This window comes from Sitophilus oryzae, unplaced genomic scaffold (assembly GCF_002938485.1).
Source record: "Sitophilus oryzae breed Bouriz unplaced genomic scaffold, Soryzae_2.0 scaffold_810_pilon_pilon, whole genome shotgun sequence".
Lineage (NCBI taxonomy): Eukaryota > Metazoa > Arthropoda > Insecta > Coleoptera > Curculionidae > Sitophilus > Sitophilus oryzae.
The window spans coordinates 5,577,412-5,601,485 of record NW_022147429.1 but is presented as its reverse complement, the minus strand read 5'-3'; the positions used below and the strand labels follow the sequence as shown (position 1 = coordinate 5,601,485).

Here is a 24,074-nt window from a genome sequence, read left to right as displayed (position 1 = left end):
TTATTACCTTTTTGTTAGAATGTAAAATTTTTCAAGACAAGAAATTTCAAGAGTCTTGCAAGACAAGACAAGACTTTGCCATTCAAGAAATCTGCAAGACAAGAAAATGAATGAATTTGAAATGAAAACTTGAAAATTGCTTGTCTTGAATTTCAAGACAAGACAAGAAATTGATTTTCAAGACAAGAATTGTCTTGTGCAACACTAGTTTTATAACAATGGCCTACATTGAATTTAAAACTATTCATTATTATACAATGTCACATCAGAATATTACAATTCTCCCAAAACTGATTTATTGTAAAATGGACTAATTAGAACTAGCACTACACTAGCTTTCAAGGAATTTTATTATACAGTAATGCTAATAATAACTTATATATTTCAAACGTTGTTTTCTATTTTGACATAAGATTTTAGTATTATGTTATAATATTAAGTGAAAGACAAATATTATGAATAAAAGATCAGTTTGTTCACTTATTTGTAATAATCAATAAAACGTTAAATATTATGAAAGATATACATATTCAATCCACTATTACATGTCTGGTACTATGAATTTATAATTAAATTGTATTTACAAAATTTGAATATAAATATAATATATTAACATTTTCGGTGTTGGAGAAAATTAACTGAACTGTTACTGAGATATATGCATTTATTTAAAATAAATACTCGCAAATAACAATAATTTATCAACTATTAAAACAAAGAAAGAAAACAGAATTATGCATTAGTGTTAAAACTTGATCAATCTAAAATTTGTATATTTTGAACATCTGAGCCGAGGTTGTGAAATTTTACTCCCAGCGCGCGTAAAGAAGTTCCACTTGAAAAATATTAAAAAATAGTTGTGTAAATGTTAAAAGAGAACAAATACAGCCCTGTCAAAAAAAGATTAGGTGGTATCACTAACGGCGTTCTCCATTTTTTTTTAAATGAAACTTTTTACGCGGACTGGGAGTAAAAATTCATTGCCGTGACACGATACACGAACCGACACCTGAGTTTTTTCAAAACCTAAAATTAAAAATGCAGCTCCGTATTTAAAAAAATTAAGTTGGCCCCTGTATCTCACAAGTTATCAGCTAATTTGAAAATCTAAAAGTATTATCGCAAATGGTTTTTCGATTTTCTAAAAAGTAACTACAGGAAAAAATAAAATTGATTTTCAAAAAAATTCCTTTTTTTCAAAAAACTCAGCAATCCTTGATTTAAAAAAAATGATGGCATCTTGGTGAACATCTCAAGGCGCAAATTTGTCCCAATTTAACCATCTGAGTATCTACGGTTTCCGAGATACCAATGCTCGTACCTCGAATCTGTAGCAATATATTTTGGACATGTTATAATAATATAACATGTCCAAATAATAATTCTAACTAAAAACGTGACTTAGTTTATAATAACCAGGCACAAAATATGGGTCGCTCTGTACAGGGTGTCCCATTTTGGTTGAAATCATACGGTATCTCCGTTATTAGTAAAGATAGGAGGATGCGGTTTGCACCATCCTGTCTCATTTTTTTGTCAAACGGAAAATGCTGTAAACAAAAATTTCATAGCCCTCTTCGTTTCTGAGCTACAGGGTCCTTTCGAAAATTTTGCTGTAGCTCAGCTTGACAAAAATAATGGGACAGGGTTGTGCAAACCGCACCCTTCTATCTTCACTAATAACGGATATACCGTATGATTTCAACCAAAATGGGGCACCCTGTACAAGCAATTAGTTTCATAGCGAAACGCCAATTTTAAAATGTTTATTTTTTTATAAGAAAAAAAAACATATTTTTATACCTACTTTTTAAAAGGGAATAACCTCCTTATTTTCTTGGCTCTTATTCATTTACACCCTGTATACAAGAACGCATTTTGCAATGAAAATTTTGATAAAGAATATACAGTAGCTCTATCCGCAAAATATCTCAATCAAAACAAAACAGAAGTATGTAATTAAATTCCTTATATTTTCATGATACTATAACGTGAAACAGTTCTCCAGACAGACCATTTTTATCAATGAGTAATTAGTCCGCCACTGTGTAAACACTACGAATCAAAGGACATTTAAAACACTTTACTACGAGTTTACTCTCATTCGTTCGCAGACTTTCATTCAGCTGAGTTCGTTTTCCACTCGCGCGTGTGACCACTCTCGATTTTACTTCTTTCTATATCCGTAAATTTTTTCTCAAATCTTATTTTTAAAATTGGACTTTTATTTGAAAAAATGCGTGTTGCAATTATTGGAGCCGGTGCAGCAGGTCTGGCATCTGCCAGACATGTGTCCCAGTCTGGATTTGACCTGGACGTGTTCGAAATGAGACCGGAACTTGGTGGTACATGGGTCTATACCGAAGATGTTGGAAAGGACAGATACGGTTATCCAGTTTATTCTGCCATGTACAAAGGTTTAAGGTACTGTTTTACATAATGAATTGTTACCAAATTTTTGGATAAAATTTTCGGATATCAGGAAATCAGATTTTAGAGAATTTGAATATTTTTATTAAAATAACTTTCATTAAGTATTTAAAGTATATAAACAAGGACCGCCTAAAAATGCAATTCTTATCTTAAAATACGTTGAGTATTGTTGCAATAAAAATTATTCGCCGTGCAGTGGATATATTTAGAAAGGTTGAATATTCGCATTACTTTCAAGAAAAGTATAAAGAAAATATTAAGGATGGTTGCATCAGAAAATAAAAGTAGCAGCTGTAAGATTCTCTAAATGTCCCTTAATTAATTTCTAAAATAAACATAACATAAACACTTTTTATTTAGAGGGGTTGAATATTTGTATATTTTCAAGAAAAGTCTAAGGAAAATATTTAGGGTAATTGCATCAGAAAAAAAATTGCAGCTGTATCAGCTTCTCTGAATTTTGAATGCACCTTAATTGATTTCTAAAATAAACATAATATAAACTCTTTTTATTTCGAAGGGTTGACTATTCACATATATTCAAGAAAAGTATAAAGAAAATATTCAGGATGATTGCATCAGAAAAAAAAATGCAGCTGTAACAGCTTCTCTGAATTTTGAATGCATCTTATGTGAATTACAAAATAAACATAATATAAACTCTTTTTTTCTAACGTCACAAAAGTATTCACTTTTGTGAAGTGAATGACAAAATAAAAAAGTCTCATTATAACGCCTAGGCATAAAAGTAAAGCACTTTTATGCCTAAGCACAAAAGTACGAAAATATATGATTAAACTGACATAAAGCGTCAAATTCAGCGAGCCCCGTAACCATAGTTTCTCGATATATAATTACATACATACAAGGTATTACTTTTAAATCTTTTTATATTATTTGGAACGTTTGAAATTGTTTAAACAATTATTTGTGGCGTTTGAAAAATAGCATGTTCTATTCGGTGTAAACATGATTTTTTTATGCCTCGGCTGTATGTCAAACGTACAGCATCGCAACGAAAAATGTCATTTTTACTCCTAATAAAACAATATACCGTATGATCGAATAAAAACGGCGCGGCGTCAGTGATGGCTGTGAAATGAAGATCGCTGTCATTTTATATGTAAAATTCTATAGGAAATGTCATCGATCGTCATTTCATAGCCATCGCTGACGCCGTTTTTATTCGATCATACGGTACTATTATTTAGAAGGGTTGAATATTTACATATTTTCAAGAAAGGTGTAAAGAAAATATTCAGGATGATTGCATCAGAAAATAAAAGTATCTAGCAGCTCTAACAGATTCTCTGAATTTTGAATGTAACTTCATAAATTGATTGATTTCCAAAATAAATATAATATAAACACTTTTTATTTATTTTATTTTCAATCTATCAGGTGATATAAAACATATTTATAAAAACCTACCTGTTTAAAAAAATTCAAAAGTCGTAGATTCAAAAGTAGTAGATATTTAAAATTTTGAAATGCATAAAATAAACTTATAATACTGACTGAACTTATTACAATAATATATACTGACGATGGCCTGTAGAAAGATATGTAAATAACTTAAATGAGAATAACAGTGAAGAAATATAATAAAATTTCAAATTTAAAATAAAATACAGATTGCGGAAAATAAAATAAGTTGAATAATGCAAAATTTATCTTAAAACCCATTACTTTTCTATCAAAAATAGTTTAATATGTCGGTATTATTATATACCGGGTGCGTCTCAAAAGTGGCTCACCCCTCTAACTTGTTTATTTTTTCAGATAAAAAATGAAATTTGGTTTGATAATATATGACATAAATTAGGATGGATTGGCGTATTCAATTGTTTTCGGTCACTTCCTGTTTCACCGGAAATGACTACAACTTTTGATTTTTAAATAGCACCCTCGGTATTTTTTTACTTCATTCGATAGAAAATGATAGTCTGAATCAGTGGTTTCCAACCTTTTTGTACCTGCGCCCCCTTAGAAAAAAAAAGAATTTGTTGCGTCCCCTTAATTTTTCTAACAATCTAATTTCATAAATACTCAACTGATATTATAATGTATTTAATGGGCTACAAAATAATATACAATATTATGTAAAAATATACATAAAAAAATAATTATTTATTATAAGAAATAATAATTTTAAATGTAATAAAACAAATTTTACAAAAATACCTCTAATTTTTTGGTTTGTATTCGAAAATGATATTTTGGAAACAGCTGCATGTCTCCCTTGCAACAACAACGCGCCCCCCTAGGGGGCGCGCCCCACAGGTTAAAAATCACTGCTCTGAATAGAATGATATATATGTCAACTTTTGACATTTTCGCTTAAAAAATCGAATGTGTTAAAAACTGGAGGGCTGTGTTAAAAACACTCATTTTTAACCAAGAAAACTTGGAAAAATAGATTTGATGGTCTAATGAATTTTCGTGTCTGGTCCTGGCTGGTTAAAAGACGCCCAAATCGTATTTTTAATCAAATCTCAATTTTTTCAAATGGAACGCATGAATCGCATATCGCAATTTCAAATAAACCGTATTCAAAAATGTCAAAAGTTGACATATGATGTCATTCTATTTAGAGTGTCATTTTCTATTAAATTAAGGAACAAAATACCGAGGAAGCCATTTAAAAGTCAAAAGTTGTAGTCGTTTCCGGTAGAACAGGAAGTGACGGAAAACAATTGAATACGTCAATCAATCCTAATTCATGTCATATAATAACATACCAAATCTCGATTTTTTATCTGAAAAAATAAAAAGCACTTTGGGAAGCACCCGGTATAGATACTGTAGTTATAATTCAACACTAAAATACAACTAAGAAAATGATACGAAAATCTATAAGTTGCAGAAAATAAAATTAAAACCTATTAAAGGTTTTCCAAATTTCGAAAATGTTTTACGTCAAAGAAGGGGCAAAGTGTTTACCTAATAAAAACATTTTCAATGGTGTAATAAACAATATAATAAATCAAACTGTATTTGCAAGTATCTAGCGATATAATTTTATTAACATTTTAAAGTATTTTGAAAAAAATATATAAAATATAAACACAAGAATTATATACCATTTGTTTATGAATTATTATATCTTGAATTTAATTTTGTTTCATAAAATATGCATATATTAATGTAAAAATGTTTAAAAATTAATTTTTAGTTGTACCCAATATAAGTAGGTATTCAATATTTTAATGGAATAACCCAAATTATATTATTATGTATTTCACTTAGGACTTGAACAAATAGACATGTCTAATCGCACACTTGTTTAAACTATTAACTAATAAAATGGCCAAATAGTTATCAACTATTTAAAACTTAACATCTACAATAACTGTGATCCACTTTACCTTAAATAATCTAATTTGAAACCAAGTAGATTTCATTACTAGTCACTGATTTCAGATCTATTTATTATTCACGGTTATTATTATTAATAATATGTATTTGTACCTATACAAGGTGACCCACAGGTGCTCCGGCAGAATGCTTAAGGCTAGGCATTACTTTCCGCCGACATGAACGACGTCACAATAATAAACCTTAATAAAATTTACCTTTATTTTAATCGTAGAATCTAAAAATAGAATAATATACAGGGCGTACCATTTAAAAAAATACAACTATAATGTTTTTTACTTAGTTGGGACAATCTGTATCTTGTAAAAATATTTTTAAATTGTAGCTCTAATAGTCCTTCAACGAACCCAAAACTTACAATTTGTAAAAATCTAATCGTTTAGCTACAATACTCCGTGTCGTATGTGGTGAACAACCCTGTACATTTATAAACAACATATTTCCGATTTTTTTCTCTGAACAAACTATATTTTTTGTCTCTATATTATAATGAAAATTAAAGTATTACCCTTGTCTATATATTCTTAAAGTTGTTCAACCGACTAGACAAAATGTGCTGCCAACTGGAGGACAAATCGTGAACCTTTCGGGGCGGAGTCAAAAATATCGATTATTTTCGTTATTTTCCTCAGAGTAATGTAATAATATAGCCCCGGGTTTCTGCGAACTTTAATAATGATCAGCTGATTAAGAAATTTAAACGAAACTTTTATTTTATTGTAAATTGTGGATTATTTTTGCCTGCAATTTTAAGAATTCTAAACCGTATTAACAAAGAAATTATTATTTCGATGTTGGTACATTATTTATAATTTATGATAATGCTAATTGTTGTTAATTAATATTTAAAAAAAAGTTACATATCTATTTTAATTTGATTTAATGCAGGTTTATAAAAGAATCATTTCATTCTTAGATTATTTTATTCTAAATTGAGTGCTTACGAATTTTACAATATTTTTTTTTTGAAAACATAAAACATTTTACATTTTTGATGCCAACTAATTGGCATGGTATTATTGGTATGGGAATTAGCCAAGAAAGAAAAGAATTGGCTATAACTTGTAATTGTTCGAAAGAAAACATATTATACCTATATCGCTGAAAAGCTTGAAGAATGGCGCTTTTTATGAAGTCATGGTCAACTAGGATTTCCATTTAACAAGAAACATAATGTTGTGTTGGCTTTAGAAAAAAAAATAGAAAACACAAACTCATTAGGTATGTGATTATCTACAACTTTTATCTGAAAACTTTTTGTCTAAAATACCATATGATCGAATAAAAACGGCATCAGCGTTGGCTATGAAATAACGATCGATGATATTTCCCATATAATTTTACATATAGAATGACAACGATCTTCATTTCATAGCCATCGTTGACTCCGTTTTTATTCGATCATACGGTAGATTATAATGGAATTAGAGACAAGTTTTAAAATAGCCAAAATTTGTGTTTTTCGAAATATCTAGTAAGCCTTGAACTTCTCCGAAAAATCCGAAAGGCGCATATTTATGACCTCACAAAACTGCAATTCTTTCCCCATTTAACCGACTCTCTATCTCCAGTAGTTTCCGAGATACCCATAGAGAACATGGTAGGAAACTCATTCTGTATAGTATTTAGAAACTAACTATCTACATATATAAAATGCTAATGTTTATCTGTGTCGTTTCTACTGAAGTAACGACTTGCTCTAGAAAGTTGCTTATTTTACTAAAAGATAGCTAATTGGCCCTTCTAAAAACTGTCGTCGCCGGATTTTTTGTTTTTCATTTAATTAAAAAAATTAAAAATATTTTTCCTGATGTCATGTCGTGGCGGATGCGCCAGGCTTCAACTAGTTATATTTATTTGACTAGATTAATGTGATTAATAAGACTCGATTAATTTAATTTAAAATAAATTTGATCAGATTTTTTTTCGTATATTCTACTACCAGAAAACCAAAATTATATGATAACGTACTTTTCAACGAAGTTGAAGGAATATATAGCGTATCTATCACAATACTTAATAGAATTACTACAATTAGAAGAAAAACAAAAAGAAAAAATACCCAAATACCTTCACCTACTACTCATCTACAAAATAAACGAATACCTATAATCTCTTATAAAACACTACACAACTACTTCTTGTATTTTACACTGAAAAAATTATAAACTTACTAATTAACCAAACAAAAAGGAAAAATAACCAAATTATCCCTTCACCACAACTACAAAATAAATAAACTATAAAAACACTACTAAACTATTTCTGGTATTCTACACACATTATAATTAAACTTAATAAAATTAATCTAATTTTACACTACAACCAATACAACTACAAAGAAATAAGAACATTTTTTAAAACTAGAAGAAACAGAACTTCGATACGTGCCACCAGTATAATAGATCAAGCGGACAAAGAATATAAAATACTTTAAAAATGTGCATTCAGAAAGAAAAAATATCTCGAAAATTATCTAAACAAACATTTTTTTCTTATCAGTGAAAAGCATCGGCCTCGTCGGCTTTGCGGAATTTGTCGGGTATTTACAATGGTCGAATTGTATAATTACCAGCTTTTATAGCATATCTAATAGATAAAAAGTATCTGATCGATTAGTAACCAATTGGCACAGTCCGAAAATTATCGATTTTTATTTTCTCTGTTTTTATTGGTAGCTTCAAAATTCAGAGTAACAAAAAATATTTTTCTGTAGGAAAACCGGTCCTGCCATCTAGTAGTCTTAGTCCATAAACGTCTTAGGTTGATCTACTTTAAAAATATATATACAAGGGTATTACCGTTGGTATTATAGAAATTTGAATTACATTTATTTCTTGAAACTTTCCGTATACAGTTAGTAGGCGTTTCAAATTGTGTTGTTTCAAGTTCTCTTTTACACGTGAATGTTTGTAAAAAGACAATTAAAATCACTTGTCTTCTTGTTGAATACAAACTACGAGTATGTAAATAGTAGTATAGAGTAATACATTAGATAATTTTTAAACATATGACCAAGATATCGTTAAGCTACATTAGAAACAAAATAGTTGCTAACCCCAATTGAATATACATAATGCTTGACCTTAGTAATTTGGATATTTTGCAATACTTAAATGAGCAAAGATTTAACTAATAAAAAGTTCATAAATTTAAAAAATAAAACTAATTAAATACAGTGTGTCCCCGGTTTATCTTTTCAAGAAGAAAAACTATTTTATTATTAATTTTTTGAGAAAAATGCATTCTGTTTATATACCATAGGTTTATACAAATGAAGATCGCTGTCATTGTATATGTAAAATTATATATAGAGTGTCATCGATCGTTATTTCCAAGCCAACTGGGCGCCGTTTTTCTTTCGATCATATAGGTACTTATAGTCTAAGCACAGAACAGATACAAATCAGAAATTTCACTGAACGTCGGTGCCTTTCAAGTGTGTTGTAAAGCCCCGTTCTCAGAACAACGTCGTGTCGCGGGCGACACAGTTTGACATTTCAAACAACCAATGGGAGCTGTACTAAATTTAAAATTGACAGCTGTTTGAATTTTGTACAAATCTGATTGGTTCTTTTGTCGTGTCGCTGGCGACAGTCGCAGTTCTGAGAACGGGGCTTCCCGTTCTCAGAACAACGTCGTGTCGCGGGCGACACAGTTTGACATTTCAAACAACCAATGGGAGCTGTACTAAATTTAAAATTGACAGCTGTTTGAATTTTGTTGGCTTAAGCCCCGTTCTCAGAACTGCGACTGTCGCCAGCGACACGACAAAAGAACCAATCAGATTTGTACAAAATTCAAACAGCTGTCAATTTTAAATTTAGTACAGCTCCCATTGGTCGTTTGAAGTGTCAATCAGTGTCGCTGTCGACACGACGCAGTTCTGAGAACGGGGCTTTATAAGAATTCCGTCCCTCGCGCACAGATTTCATCCTCCTGCGCGCCGCACAGCTGATCATTAGTTGACGGCTTTAAACGAACCAGGGTCGAACTCAGATACGTGTGAATCGTGACAGGAGCGTATTTAGTTTTTTAACAGTATTTATTTGAAAAAAGTGAGATTTAGTAGTGACAAAATAAATAATGTGTAAAAATAATACGAAAAATCATGCCAATTGATTCAAATGTTTAAAGCGTTATTGTACAAAAAAACGTGTTCATTGAGTTGAGTCATTGTTTTGTATCTCGTTTTTTTAGAAATAAAAATATTTAATTTTTTAAGAGAAAAATCACAAAAATAATTCGGACAACGCGGGTTTTGTGGCAGTATGATACATATTGCGGGTTTTGTTGCAGTATGATGCATATTGCGGGTTTTGCTACACCAAGATATTTGCATCCTAACTTGATTTATTAGATAATATGCTATTTTATTAAAATTAGGTAAGGAAATTGAAATGGATAAGACGTCAGTAGTAAGGTATTAATATTATACTTGTGTAAAGGGGCCTATGGAAAAATGCATTGTATCTATTCTGTGGTCTAAGAGTCAACGTTTTTGAGAAAGTATTTTAAAACGTCTGGAGTGGAACTCTGTAACGAAATAGCGATCGGTAGCGATGAAGAATACTGACCTTGGCCGTACAAACTAAATGGCAAGTGACAGTATTTTTCGTCGCTACCGATCGCTATTTCGTTACAGAGTTCCACCCCTGGCTCTTTGATATATATTTTACTATGCTCTCTGTATGGAGTGTAGTACCTCTACACTCCATAGCTCTCTGGAACAGCATACGGCCATACGTCTGGCTGCCGATACCCGTTGCGTTCACTACTGCGCATCGAAAGAAGATCCTATATTTTGTATTAATTTAGTCCTATAACTTCTAGTACTGAATATAAATCGAACATGTCTCCATAGCGCAGTGCGTAGAGTTTCCGACCACGAACCGAAGATTGAGAGTTCGAATCCGGGTCAGGTCAAAGACTTTTTTATTTTATTTTCGTTTATATTCTGATAGTAAAGTATTAAAAAATAATTATGGTGATTCAAAAACAAATATTTAATACTTTACTATCAGAATATAAACGAAAAAAAAAAGTCTTTCATCTGACCCGGATTCGAACTCTTTATCTTCGGTTCGTGGTCGGAAACTCTACGCACTGCGCTATGGAGACATGTTCGATTTATATTCAATACTAGAATTTAAAGAACTAATAAAAATATAGGATCTTCTTTCAATGGGCAGTAGGGAACGCAACGTTTACCGGCAGCCAGACGGGCCGCATTCTGTTCTAGAGAGCATAGTAAAAGATATATCAAAGAGCCAGACGTCTTAAAATACTTGTTTTTCCGACGTTGCTATAGCTCTCGTACTATTATCAACTGGGACCGTTTTAGAGAAAAATGAAGTTCCAATTATCCATCCAATTATCAAAACTTGTTTCTATGGTAATATCATTTCGTTTCCATTTTTCGATAGATGGGTAATATTGATTAACGCAAAGGTGGTTTTAAAAAAATCTCTATCAACTTTATATTTCTATTATGAATAAACCATTAATATAAAAATAATAATATCAATAACAGATGATTTTTTTACATTTGCTTTTCATAAACTTTCTGGCTTTAAATTTGAGACTGGAATTCTTACTGGCATGTCATGTTGGTGTAATAAATACCAGCTTTTGTGCACCGCAGTCAGTTTAATGACTAGAAATATCGAGCTGATTGTCGAGGGGCACATGCTATATCCTGAATTACAATTAAGATTGTCGGTGTTTTAGGAGGGATGAGAGCTCATAACCGAACTTCGGAAAATTCTATCCTATTCTATTATGCCGAGGTTCATCCGGGTAGCTTGCGATGTATATGTAGAAAGCAGTTGGTTATTGGGACTTTCCTAATCTAAGATTGGGACCCGTCGACTGCTGAGGCAAATGAGTTTTCTCATTTGCCTCACGACGATCACTAAACATCTAAACCAGCAGATGCGAGGAGTGTTGTCGAAACGGATAGACGTTTACGTGACGCTCTATGTGGTCGGACACATAGGAAGCGTTGTGTCGAACACACAGTTCTCTTTCGAGCGCAAAAAATGACCTTTTCAGATGGGTACACCGATTTTGAATATTATTTATTAGTTCTAAAAATTCGTTATTTATTCTAAAGTCCCGTTCTCAAATCTTCGTATTGTCGAGCGACACGTCAAAAAAACCAATGAGATACGCACAAAATTCAAAATTGACAGCTGTTTGAATTTTGTACAAATCTCATTGGTCCTTTTAACGTGTCGCTGTTCTGAGAACGGGACAATTATATACGGGAAATATTATACTCTATTAATATAATATATATGTCTCAAAAGTGGCTCACCCTTATAACTTTTTATTTTTTCAGATAAAAAAACGAGATTTGGTATGTTAGTATATGACAAAAATTGGGATTGATTGACGCATTGAATTGTTTTTGGTCACTTCCCGTTTCACCGGAAATGACTACAACTTATGATTTTTAAATGGCACCCCCGGTATATTTTTATTTTATTCGGTTGAAAATGATATTCTGAATAGAATGACGTATCAGATGTCAACTTTTGACATTCTCGCTTAATAAAAAATTGTATTTTAAATTTCAATCTAGAGTGTCACGGCTATGTTAAAAACACTAATTCTTAATCAAGGAGCGTTGGAAAAATAGATTTGATCATCTAATGTTTTTAGTGTCTTGTCCTGGCCGATTAAAAAATGCCCAAATCGTATTTTTCATCATATCGCAACTTTTTCAAATTGCTAATGCTAAAAAAAATTGCTAATGCTTTTCAAAACGCTAATGAGCGGCTCATCAGAGTGTTATTTGATACCACACACTTGGTATTTCGAGTCAAATTTTCGTTACGAACCGCAAGTTATAATTTCAAATAAACCATAAGCGAAAATGTCAAAAGTTGACATATGACATGTCATTTTATTCAGAGTGTTATTTTCTCTCGAATAAAAGTAAAAAAATAACGAGGGTGCCATTTAAAAATTAAAAGTTATAAAGTGTCATTTCCGGCGAAACGGGAAGTGACCGAAAACAATTGAATACGTCAATCAATCCTAATTTATGTCATATACTAACATACCAAATCTCGTTTTTTTAACTGAAAAAATAAAAAAGTTATATGGGTGAGCCACTTTTGAGACGCACCATATGTTACAGCTAAAATGGATACTTGGCTAGTTTTCGAATTAGCCAGCTATTTTGCAAACAAACAGAACAACCAACACCGCAACTAACACATAACCCACAAAATAACAGTGCTTTTTGCAAAATAGCTGGCTAGTTTGAAAACTAGTCGAGTATCCATCAGTCCAAGTTTGATCGGTCTAAGGGGTGTAATTGTCCCCAAAATTACGCCTCCCCTAAAACCGCGCTTGGATTAACATGTTACTGCTGTTTTAAAATGTTAAAAAGCACAAACTTTAAAATCACCTTTTTCGTAGCATTCGACTAAGTAAATAAACTTTGTGCTTCTTTAATATATTAAAACAGCAAAAATATGACGTTAATCAAAATTAATAATATAACCAAAATAACCATCTATCAAACAATGAAAACCTTAAAATGATATTACCACAGAAACGCGTTTTGATTTTTGGAACTCCACTCTATTTTCATATTAATTTTTCCCTAAAAGGGTTTGGAAATTTGGGAAAGTATAAACGGGATTAGTTTTTTTTTCGGGAGCGGGATTTTTCCCAAATGTTAATAATAAAAACGTTTTTCCTCTTGTAAAAACAATCCGGGGACATACTGTATATTACTGTTTACCCGAAATCTATAAATATCATATTTTTGCAATTCTTTAACATTTCGAAGAATTTATCAGATTATTATAATGTTATTCTGTAAACGCAAAGCAAATTATTTTGTTTGTAAACTAGAACAACATTGTTGCTAAATGCCAATTTTAACACATTTAATCTTAGCAATTTGGATATTTTGCAACTTTATTCTTCATAAATGTCTTTCGCAATCCCCTGTTAACTACTAGTTTCATAAATAATTGTTAGTCGCCTTTCGACGAAAAACAAACATATCTACAGCAACGACTATAAATTATTTAAAAATTAACTAAATATGTAGATATAAAATATTTCGTTCCATTTAGTTTTCTTAAGATTTTTAGTTTAATTCACTTCTATGATACAAATAAGAATAAGTCACAAAAGATTTCTACTATTATTTTTAAGAAATAAAACAATAATAATTTTTAATTTGAACGATTTTAACGATATATACAGGATGAGTCTTAAATTAGTGCAAATATTTTCAGAGCTGGTAGATCTCGATAAAAGAAACATATTTTATCTTTACCGTTTTTCAAATAAGTCCAAAATAACCAAGTTATTTTACTTATATATATATATATAAGTATATATATATATTATATATATATATATATATATATATATATATATATATATATATATATATATATATATATATATATATATATATATATATATATATATATATATATATATATATATATATATATATTATATAAATTTCAAAAAAAAAATTTTTTGCTTATATTTTGACAACCACTGGATCATTTCTGGATTTTCTTTCTTGATATTTGCACTTATTTAAGACTCACTCTGTATATCGACGACTTTACAAATAAAAGGAAATAATAATGCAAATGAGATGCAAAAAAGGAACATATAATATGTTTTTTAAAATTATATGGGAAATGCCATTGATCGTCATTTCAAAGCCAACTGGGCGCCATTTTTTTTTATCATACGGTATTTAAGTACACTAGATACCAGTGGCGGCTCGTCAGGTTCAGTAGGTGAAGGGGCACACTAAAACGCTAGATTCTATAAGCTATTTTAATGATAATGTTCGTTTAAATAGACTTTGTTTACGGGTAGTTATTCAAGCAGTCTTATATGTAAGCAAGCAAGAGTTGCCTTTTCGTGGGCATGATGAAAGGATTGACTCAGTGAACAGAGGAAATTTTAAGGAGTTATTTAAACCACAGATTAGGTATCCTATAAGTATACAGATACAAATCTTGTCCCTAATTCGTGGTACAAATTTTTTTTTATGACGATGTGCAAACGAGTAAAATTTCCTGTGCGCAAAAATAAACTCGCGTAAAATAACAATAAACAGCGTAATAGAGAGATATCGCTAAACCGAATAGCGTGCATGGAAGTTAATAAGGCCAGGTGTTATTTCCTTTACGTGAGGTGGTATTAACCATGTATTAACTCTCTTCATTCATTTATAGTTATCGGATCGGAAAGAATTCTGTTCGCGTCGCGTCCGCTATTTAAACTTAACCTAATTTTGAATTTAAAACTTTGAAATTGTTTTGTTTACTAGGTATTTTAAAACTAAAGGGCTAAAGTGCTTATTTCCAGTGCTTTATTGTTCAACTTCTGCCAGTGGGTTTAGGGCAACAAGCAACAAATTCTCTTAGAAGGGCTAAGTCGTAATCTGCTGTAAAGCTAAGCCTCTTTATAGGTTCTTTAATATTGGAAGAGATGGAATCCATATTTTGGGCCATATTTATTTAATTAAAACTAATCCCAGCTACTTAAATATCAAATTACCTAATAAAACTAAAGTAATAATTCAAAACAATTCAAACATAACCTAAAATAAAAGATCTCGCCGCGCGCCGGCCGACCCCGGTGGTCAAATACCCCCGCACATGCCCATTTAAGCAATTTTTAAAAGTTATTTAGAAATAGCGCTTGGTGTAATTGATCCGCAAATTACATCAGGCGGTAACGTTATTAGCGGGTGTTGCGTTAAAAATTGACTCGCGCATATCGTAACCATGATAAGGTACGCGTAAATACTGCATGACGCTATTCGGTTTTCCGTTATCTCTCTTAACTGTGCCTTAACTGTGCCGGTCAGGCGCTGTGCACAATTTTAGAGGCCATAAGTGGGCGTGCTTTGTGCGCAAACTAGTAACCTAACTAGTGCCCGATTCCGAAAATTGGAACCACCAAGATCTGTATAATCTGTGTTTAAACATTATATTTAATAAGTTATTAACATTATGAAAAAATTAAAAACGTTTTTGGTGGAGATTCGAAAAGCATTCGAACGAAATAATTGAGTGCATTGCTAATCACATAAATGATTCAATGCCATTCAATAATTACAGTGTCCGCCATAAAGTTGGATCCATATGGACGGTTTTGTTTTGGTATTAAAGTTTAAAAAAAACTTTTTGTGACAATCAATTCTGCTTTAAAAACAACTTAAAATGCACCAAGTCAAAGTTGAAACATAATTTTGTTAGGCACCTTTTTTAAAATAATAATAATTTAACCAATTTTTAAAAATTCCTTTTAAATATTTTGTATTTGACAGCTCCCAGATGTTAGCTTTTAACTTTGACTTGGTGCATTTTAAGTTGTTCTCAAAGCAGAAGTGATTGCCACAAAAAGATTTTTTAAAACTCTAATATAAAAAAACGTCCCATATGGATCCAACAACTTTATGGTGGACACTGTATATAATGTTTTATTATATTTAATTTAAATTTAATTATATTTTCACTGGAATGCAAAACAATGTGTTTATCGAAAACTGGTTGTATCTCTTTTTACTTAATGCGTTTTAGCCCAAACTAAAAGGGAAATATGGTAGGTATTAGGTGGTATTAGTGTATTAATAATAACAAAAAAAAAATGTTGGCAAAATGGTGAATGCACCAAAAAATTTTCGAATATTAATTTAAAAAATGTTGGCAAAATGGTGATTGCGCCAAAAAAATATTCGCCTGCGCCGCAATTCAAAAAAATAACTCTTCACCTAATTTTATACACATGAGCCGCCACTGCTAGATACTACACTAAATATTATAATACTCTGGAAACATATCGTACAAAATCAGCTAAGCAAAAATGTATGACTTATAGATCATGTTATTGTTTTAGAACCAATTTACCAAAGGAAGTTATGGGATTCCCAGATTTCCCAATTCCGGACCAAGAAAAATCTTATCTAAGTCAAGCAGAAATTCTAGATTTCCTCAATCTCTATGCGGATAGGTTTGAATTGAAGAAGTACATCAAGGTAACTCAGCTTCTGAGCATCAAATATTTTTTTCAAATCTAACTCAGTTAATGAATGATTTCATTTTAACTATTATATGTTATCTGTGGTATTGCGCTATACCGGGTGCTCTCCAAAGTGGCTCACTCCTATAACTTTTTTATTTTTTCAGATAAAAAAACTAGATTTGGTATGTTAGTATATGACATAAATTAGTTTCCTGTTTTACCGGAAATGACTACAAAATGGCACCCTCGGTATTTTTTTTACTTTATTCGATGGGACATGACATTCTGAATCGAATGACATATCATATGTCTACTTTTGACATTCTCGGTTAATAAAAAATTGTATTTTAAAATTCAATCTAGAGTGTCAAGGCTATGTTAAAAACACTAATTTTTCATTCAAGAAGACTTGGAAAAATAGATTTGATGGTCTAATTTTTTAGTGTCTTGTCCTGGCCAGTTAGAAAATGCTCAAATCGTATTTTTAATCATATCTCATTTTTTTTCAAATGGAACGAGGGTGGCTCATTAGCATATTTGGAAAAAGCATTTTTTTACGAATAATTTGATACCACACACTTGGTATTTCGAGTCAAATTTTCGTTACAAACCGCAAGTTATAATTTCAAATAAACCATATGCGAAAATGCCAAAAGTTGACATATGATATGTCATTCTATTCAGAGTGTCATTTTCTATAGAATAAAGTAAAAAAATACCGGAGGTGTCATTTAAAAATCAAAAGTTGTAGTCATTTCCGGTAAAACCTTTTCGGTCACGTACGGTTTTACCGTACGTTCATTCTATTCAGAATATCATTTTCAACCGAATAAAATAAAAATATACCGGGGGTGTCATTTAAAAATCATAAGTTGTAGTCATTTCCGGTGAAACGGGAAGTGACCAAAAACAATTGAATACGTCAATCAATCTCAATTTATGTCATATACTAACATACTAAATCTCGTTTTTTAACTAAAAAAATAAAAAAGTTATAGGGGTGAGCCACTTTTGAGACACACCCGGAATAGGTACTCATTTAATAATTAGTTAAAAGTAATTAATAAAACAATTATTAATAATATAAAATACGTGTATTAGTCCATTAAACATGCCTTAATTTTTCAGTTTAATACTATAGTAATGGATATTCGACCACAAAATGAGTCCTGGAAAATTACGTGTATCGAAAAACCAACAGGAAAGGTATACGATAACATTTATGATGCGATCATGATATGCAATGGTCACTATAATGATCCCATTGTACCAAAACTCCCAGGTTTGTTATAAGATTTTATAACTTAAAAGTATTTTTCTTTTACAAAATTTAATAAAACTAAAACACTATAACATTCTACAGTATGACTAAAAAATTGAAATGCTATGAAATGAAGATCGCTGTCGTTTTATATAGAAAATTGTATGAGAAATACCATCGATCGTTATTTCCAAGCCAACTGGATAACGTTTTTTTCGATCATACGGTATTAGTTATAAACCGTCGTATAACTAATTATTATTAGTATTAGCAAAACAAAAGTTGATCCAAAGTTGAAACACAAAAAAAACAACAAAGTTGTTGCTATTGTATTAACAAAGTTGACTATTGTCCAACAAGACTATACATGACAGTGACAGACTAATAATTTTAATTTTTAATTCGCAGAAATAAAAAATATAAAATAAAACCCAAAAAAATGGAGGAAAATAATATGATATAATTTTAATTGTAGGACAAGAGTTATTTACTGGTACCATAGATCACAGTCATAATTTCCGCGATCCCGAAAGGTTTAGAGGAAAGAAGGTACTTGTTGTTGGAGCTGGGCCTTCTGGACTTGACATAACTCTACAAATATCTACTGTAGCTGAAAATGTAATATTTTTCTATAATTATTTGATATGGAGACTATCTGTTTTTTTTTTCATTTCAGGTGGTACTTAGTCACCGTGTTCCTGACCCTATTAAAACTCAATATCCAGAAAACGTGCAACTGAAGCCTGATGTACAACGTATCCTTAACTTCAACAAGGTAATATAGTATGTTTACTCTAGATATAGTATAGATATCTATATATAGATTAAACTACAATTAAACATACTCAGTAACTTTTCCCAAAGTCACAAAATGTTTGACTTGTTAATAATTGTTAGGTTCGCAATAACATGTAAAAATATGATGTTAAGTGTTAAGTATCAAATCATACAAAAGCTCGGCGTCAGAGATGGCTTGGAAATGAAGATCGCTGTCATTTTGTACATAAAATTATATGGGGAATAATATTGATCGTCATTTGCAAGCCAACTGGACGCCACTTTTTTTAACGTAATGGCTAGATGCAATATCTTACACAAAAATATTACCGTTGATTGAAGAAATAAGAAGATGCGCAACTGCGCAACCTTATCGGCATTTTCGTGGCCCAAAATATGTCCGAGATGTAGCTGGCGTTATCGTTAGGATGTCCGAGATTTAGTTTAGCTCTGCGCCACTACGCGCTGATAGTCGTTTACAGCGCGGCGGATAAAAAATACTGTACCGTAGTTCTGCTTTCAGTCAACAGAGTGGATGGTTGCCAGAGACAATGTTGCCAGAACTACGGATTAATCTGTAGATTTACGAATTTTGGGTACAGTACGTTAATAATACGGATTTTATTAAACAACTTCTTTCAGGTGCCCGGTGGCGTAGAGGTACAGCTCTCGCCTACCAATCTCAAGGTTGTGGGTTCGAATCATACACCCGGCATTGCATCAGCCGATTTTAATAAAATAAAAATAGTTTGGGTACCTAGGTCGATTCAGCCTGAAATGAGTACTTGGGATTCACAATCCTGAGGTAATAATAGGCGGTTGAAGCGTAGTGCTAGACACATTACCTTCCTTGTATACCGAACGGCTCTAGCATGGCAAGCTGTACCTTGCTACTCCCAAGGCGTTAAACGCTACATACCGGGGTGGATTATTATTATTATTAAACAATTTAAAATAATATTATATGATTAATCAAAGAACGGCGTCAGAGTTGGCTTCGAAATGAACATTGCTGATATTTCATATGTAAAATAATATGGTAAATGTCAATAATCCTCATTTCCAAGCCAACTAAATGACTTTTTTTCGATCATACGTAATATTCAGTACCTGTAAGAGAATTTTTATTGTTTTGTTTATTCTATGTTTAACACATATAAATGTTCAGTGCATAAACGCAGATTTTTCATCCAAAGATATTTTCATTAAACGTATTACAGATATTACACACTTTAATATGACAGCACTGTCGCTTTCAGTTCCACACCATATTCGATATGCCTTCGCTGGCCGAATTAGAGAAAATAAGTGTTGTATTCGCATAACAAATGGCGGCTCCACCGTACAACACGGGGGAAATCAAATCAGCCTTACCACGAATTCGCCCGTTAGGTTGCGTATCTTACCAATTCTTTCAAACAACGATATTACACAAATCTGTAAATTCCATTTGTTGCATTAATACATAGGGTGACTTTTTGGAAAGTACCTAGAGGATCGGCGTTATCTACTAGACATAAAGATTTATGACAAATAGAAATTGCTTACTTTTAAACACCAATATATCAGAAACTTTTCGTAAAACATAAGATCGTCCACTAATTACTAGAGATCAGCAAAACATCGCGAACTGCGATTCAATCGTGGCGATTCTAAATTCGCAATCGCAACCTCCGATAGTAAACTGCGACTGCGATATTTTTTACCTGCTGGTTTCAATTTTTAGGCAACCAGTATTAAATTTAAAGAAGGCGTCCATTTTTATCAAAGAGACCTAATTTTTGAAATTAGACAGTATAGAAACTCCGATGCTTTGAGTCTTTTTCCTTTCTAACCAATATTAATATTAATATAGTTGCGATTTGCGATTATTTGCAAATGAGATTTTGTGGCCTAATTAAGCTTTTGGTAGTAAACTGCGATTGTATCTTCTCTCTGATATTGTTTATTTATAGAGAAGATATTATTTTCTAGGTTCAAGATCATAACATATGTAGTACAATATTAAAATAACAATAAAAACCGTAAATATTAAAATCGCAATCGCAGTTTTACTCATCTCTACTAATTACTACTACGATGAACCATATAAAGCAGATTCCGATTATTGTTGGCGAGGCAAAGAGTAGATACTAGTTTTAATAGTAATTACCTACTAAAGAGTAGTAAGTTCTATTGATGGGGGCTACCCTCGATTTTTTTGTGAAACATATTTCTAGTCCATTTCAGACCAAATAGCGGTCATAGAAAAAATCAAATAAATTGTTAACAAATTCTTTTTTTTCAGGTGGAATTTATAGACGGATCTTGTTGTTGTTTCGACGAAATATTATTCTGCACCGGTTACAAGTACAGCTTTCCATTCCTTCACGATTCTTGCGGTATCACCGTTGACGATAATCACATTCAACCTCTATATAAGCACATGATACACATCCAGAGGCCCACCATGTGTTTCATTGGTATACCTTTTAATGTGTGCGCCTTCCAAATGTTCGATTTACAGGTACATTACATATTAGTATTATCCTTTTATATGTATGCAGGGTGCTACAAATTCTGTATTGGTATCTCTGAAACCGTAATAGATACGAGGATGGATAAATTGGGGCAAAGATACGCCTTGGGACGTTCACCAAGAACCAAGATGCCATCAAAAAAGTTTTAAAAATTTCAAGGATTGCTAATAAGTTTTTTGGAAAAATGGATTTTTTTGAAAATCAATTTTATTTTTTCCTGTCGTTACTTTTTAGAAAATCAAAAAACTAATTGCACATTCTCATAGCCACTTTATTAGGGCTATCTGATAGTATTTTTAGATTTTCAAATTAGCTGATAATTTGTGAGATAGAGAAGCCAACCTAATTTTTTTAAATACGGATCTGCGTTTTTTTTATTTCAGGTTTTGAAAGAACTCGATCTCTTGAGTACACTGATGTGCCACACATATTTTTTTTTGTTTTGGGTACCTTAACAACAACACTATTTAATTATTTTTTCCATAGCAACTGTTAAAATTGCCTTATATCTATCAAAAATAGTAGATAAAATAGTACTTTAACCGCAAGGGTAGATTAAATGATACTTTAAGAGCGAGGATAGGTTAAAAATAGGTAATAGGTTTTTCTTCTAATACGGTTCTTAATTGCTTCCAATTTTGAAAATTTTTGTATTCCTTTTCATAAGTTATTCGGGATTTAAATGGAAGAAGTTTGGATATGGCGTTTGTCGCCTCAGCCTGAATATCTGTTGGTAATTTACTTATTTCGTTTTGAGCCATTTCTGGCCCCAATTCAATCAGCAATCGACACGAAAGGGAATTAAAAAATATTGACTCAAAACTGACAACTAAAGATACAGCTTTATTTATTTGTCAAATTACATAGAAACCAACGCCAACCCAGCACAATATTTTTTCTATTCGTAAGAAATTCCTTGAAATAATAATTTCTGAATATTTTTTAAAACGTAACTCGCTATGGAAAGAGATATTGTTTTATACACGACGATAAAATTGCATTATCGTCTCCCGAAATTACTTCACTCGCGATTTCATCGCTCATGAATTAATCTTTTCAGTCAACGATAAAATACGATTTTATCATCTTGTATAAAAAATAACTATTTTTAAAATAATTTCAAGTCCGACTCTGGTTTTTTAAATGATTTAATATGATTATATTCATCGCAACAATATTGATCAGCGCTAATTAATACTGAATTAGGAAAATCGAGCCAATTGAAAGATTCAAATAAATCATATCCAGGTCAGCAATTTAGAGATATTATTTTTTCTTTTATTTATATTCCCCATATAATTTTAAAATAAAATGCCAGTGATCGTCATTGCCAGACCAACTCTTACGCTTTTGTCACATTTAAAATATCTAAGTTGGCATTTATTCATTTTACTAAATCAGTTGAAGTAGTTCCTGGAAATAGATACCTCCCGTATATTAATAATTCGAGTATTATAACACAATAATACAATAATTCTATTTTACGAATATTGCAGGCTAGGTACTTCTGTAAGTACCTTGACAAGTCAATGCAACTGCCGCCTACTAAGGAAATGGAAATACACACCGAAACAGATATTGAATTCCGCAAATCCAAGGGATATACAAAGAGGCAAATGCATATGATGGGTTCCTACCAGGAAACGTACTACAATGATTTAGCTGCCGATGCCAAAACTACCCCTATTGCACCCGTTTTAGTAAAGCTCAGAGATCTAAGCGTCAAAAGATTATACGACGATTTACTGAACTTTAGAGAAGATAAGTACAAAATTGTAGATGAACAGAATTTTGTGAAGGTGTTAAATTAGGCTTAAGTAGATGAATTTAAACTTGATGGTTGGTTACTTTCACTATTATAATCACTTGCTTATTGATTTTGAAGAAAATCAATAAGGTGTTTATAATATTGAAAACATATCCAATTATTATTGTTATTCATTAATATTATATATGTAAAAGGGTGTATTAATATTACTTTGTTTAATAAATATTTATTGCTTTTATACATAACTTATGGATATAATAAAATATTATTTATCAAAATAGTTACTCTCCATATCTCCTATAGTTCATAAAATAAAAATTTTTAGAACGTACAAACAAATATATTTATTCGTAAAGTCAGAAATATACTTTGAAATAATTACATAAATTAATACCGTAGGATGGAAACAACGACGTCAGCGATGGCTATGAAATAAAGATCGCTGTCATTTTATATGTAAAATTATATGGGGAATGTCATCGATGTTCGTTTCCAAGCCAACTGGACGCCGTTTTTTTCGATCATACGGTACATATAAGTATATAATGAATAACATCCATTATTTCATTAAAAAATTAACAAAACTGGCATATCGTACAAAAAAAATTAAAACGTATGTACATAAATTAAGTACATAAAATACATCTATAAAGTTTACTATGTATTATGGCTGAATATAATACTGAAACAAAAAAGAGAATACCTTTGATGAGCACCAAATTCGGTGTAAAGTTTATTTAATAAGCTGGAAGTAGTTAGTCGTTGTGATTATCTGATGAATCATGATGAAGTTTTCTTCTCAAATATGGTATCCTTTCCAGTATGGACAACAAAATATTGCCAGGTATCCTTTGATGTGTTGCTATTAGATCTTGCAGAGAACTTAAAACCTTGTAAACAAATGCTCTAG

General features: G+C 31.3%; 2 protein-coding genes across 4 annotated transcripts in view; one reads left to right on the top strand and one right to left on the bottom strand.

The window, feature by feature from the left end:
* Positions 1-24,074, bottom strand: part of LOC115888985 (transmembrane protein 68) — a 55,728-nt gene that overhangs the window by 12,223 nt on the left and 19,431 nt on the right. The window contains exon 6 of one of the 3 annotated variants that reach the window (XM_030908885.1): positions 23,493-24,054. The exons of 1 other annotated variant lie outside the window; for it this stretch is intronic. In XM_030908885.1, the coding sequence (XP_030764745.1) occupies positions 23,920-24,054 (135 nt within the window). In that variant the 3' untranslated portion in view covers positions 23,493-23,919. Of the gene's footprint in view, positions 1-23,492; positions 24,071-24,074 lie in introns of those variants that run through there. One more of the 3 variants, XM_030908886.1, reaches the window with a different exon arrangement.
* Positions 1,984-23,542, top strand: LOC115888982 (senecionine N-oxygenase-like). Its single transcript, XM_030908881.1, has 7 exons — positions 1,984-2,424; positions 16,714-16,852; positions 17,968-18,121; positions 18,576-18,718; positions 18,777-18,875; positions 21,165-21,383; positions 22,893-23,542. Exons 1-7 carry the CDS (start codon positions 2,237-2,239, stop codon positions 23,205-23,207), a joined length of 1,257 nt encoding a protein of 418 aa, XP_030764741.1. The 5' UTR covers positions 1,984-2,236; the 3' UTR covers positions 23,208-23,542.

Excerpts from the sequence above, each read along its gene's own strand:
- LOC115888982 (XM_030908881.1), top strand. The coding sequence starts at position 2,237 with ATGCGTGTTGCAATTATTGGAGCCGGTGCAGCAGGTCTGGCATCTGCC. Across the intron at positions 18,719-18,776 it reads TATCTACTGTAGCTGAAAAT|GTGGTACTTAGTCACCGTGT; the intron begins GTAATATTTTTC and ends TTTTCATTTCAG. Across the intron at positions 18,876-21,164 it reads GTATCCTTAACTTCAACAAG|GTGGAATTTATAGACGGATC; the intron begins GTAATATAGTAT and ends CTTTTTTTTCAG.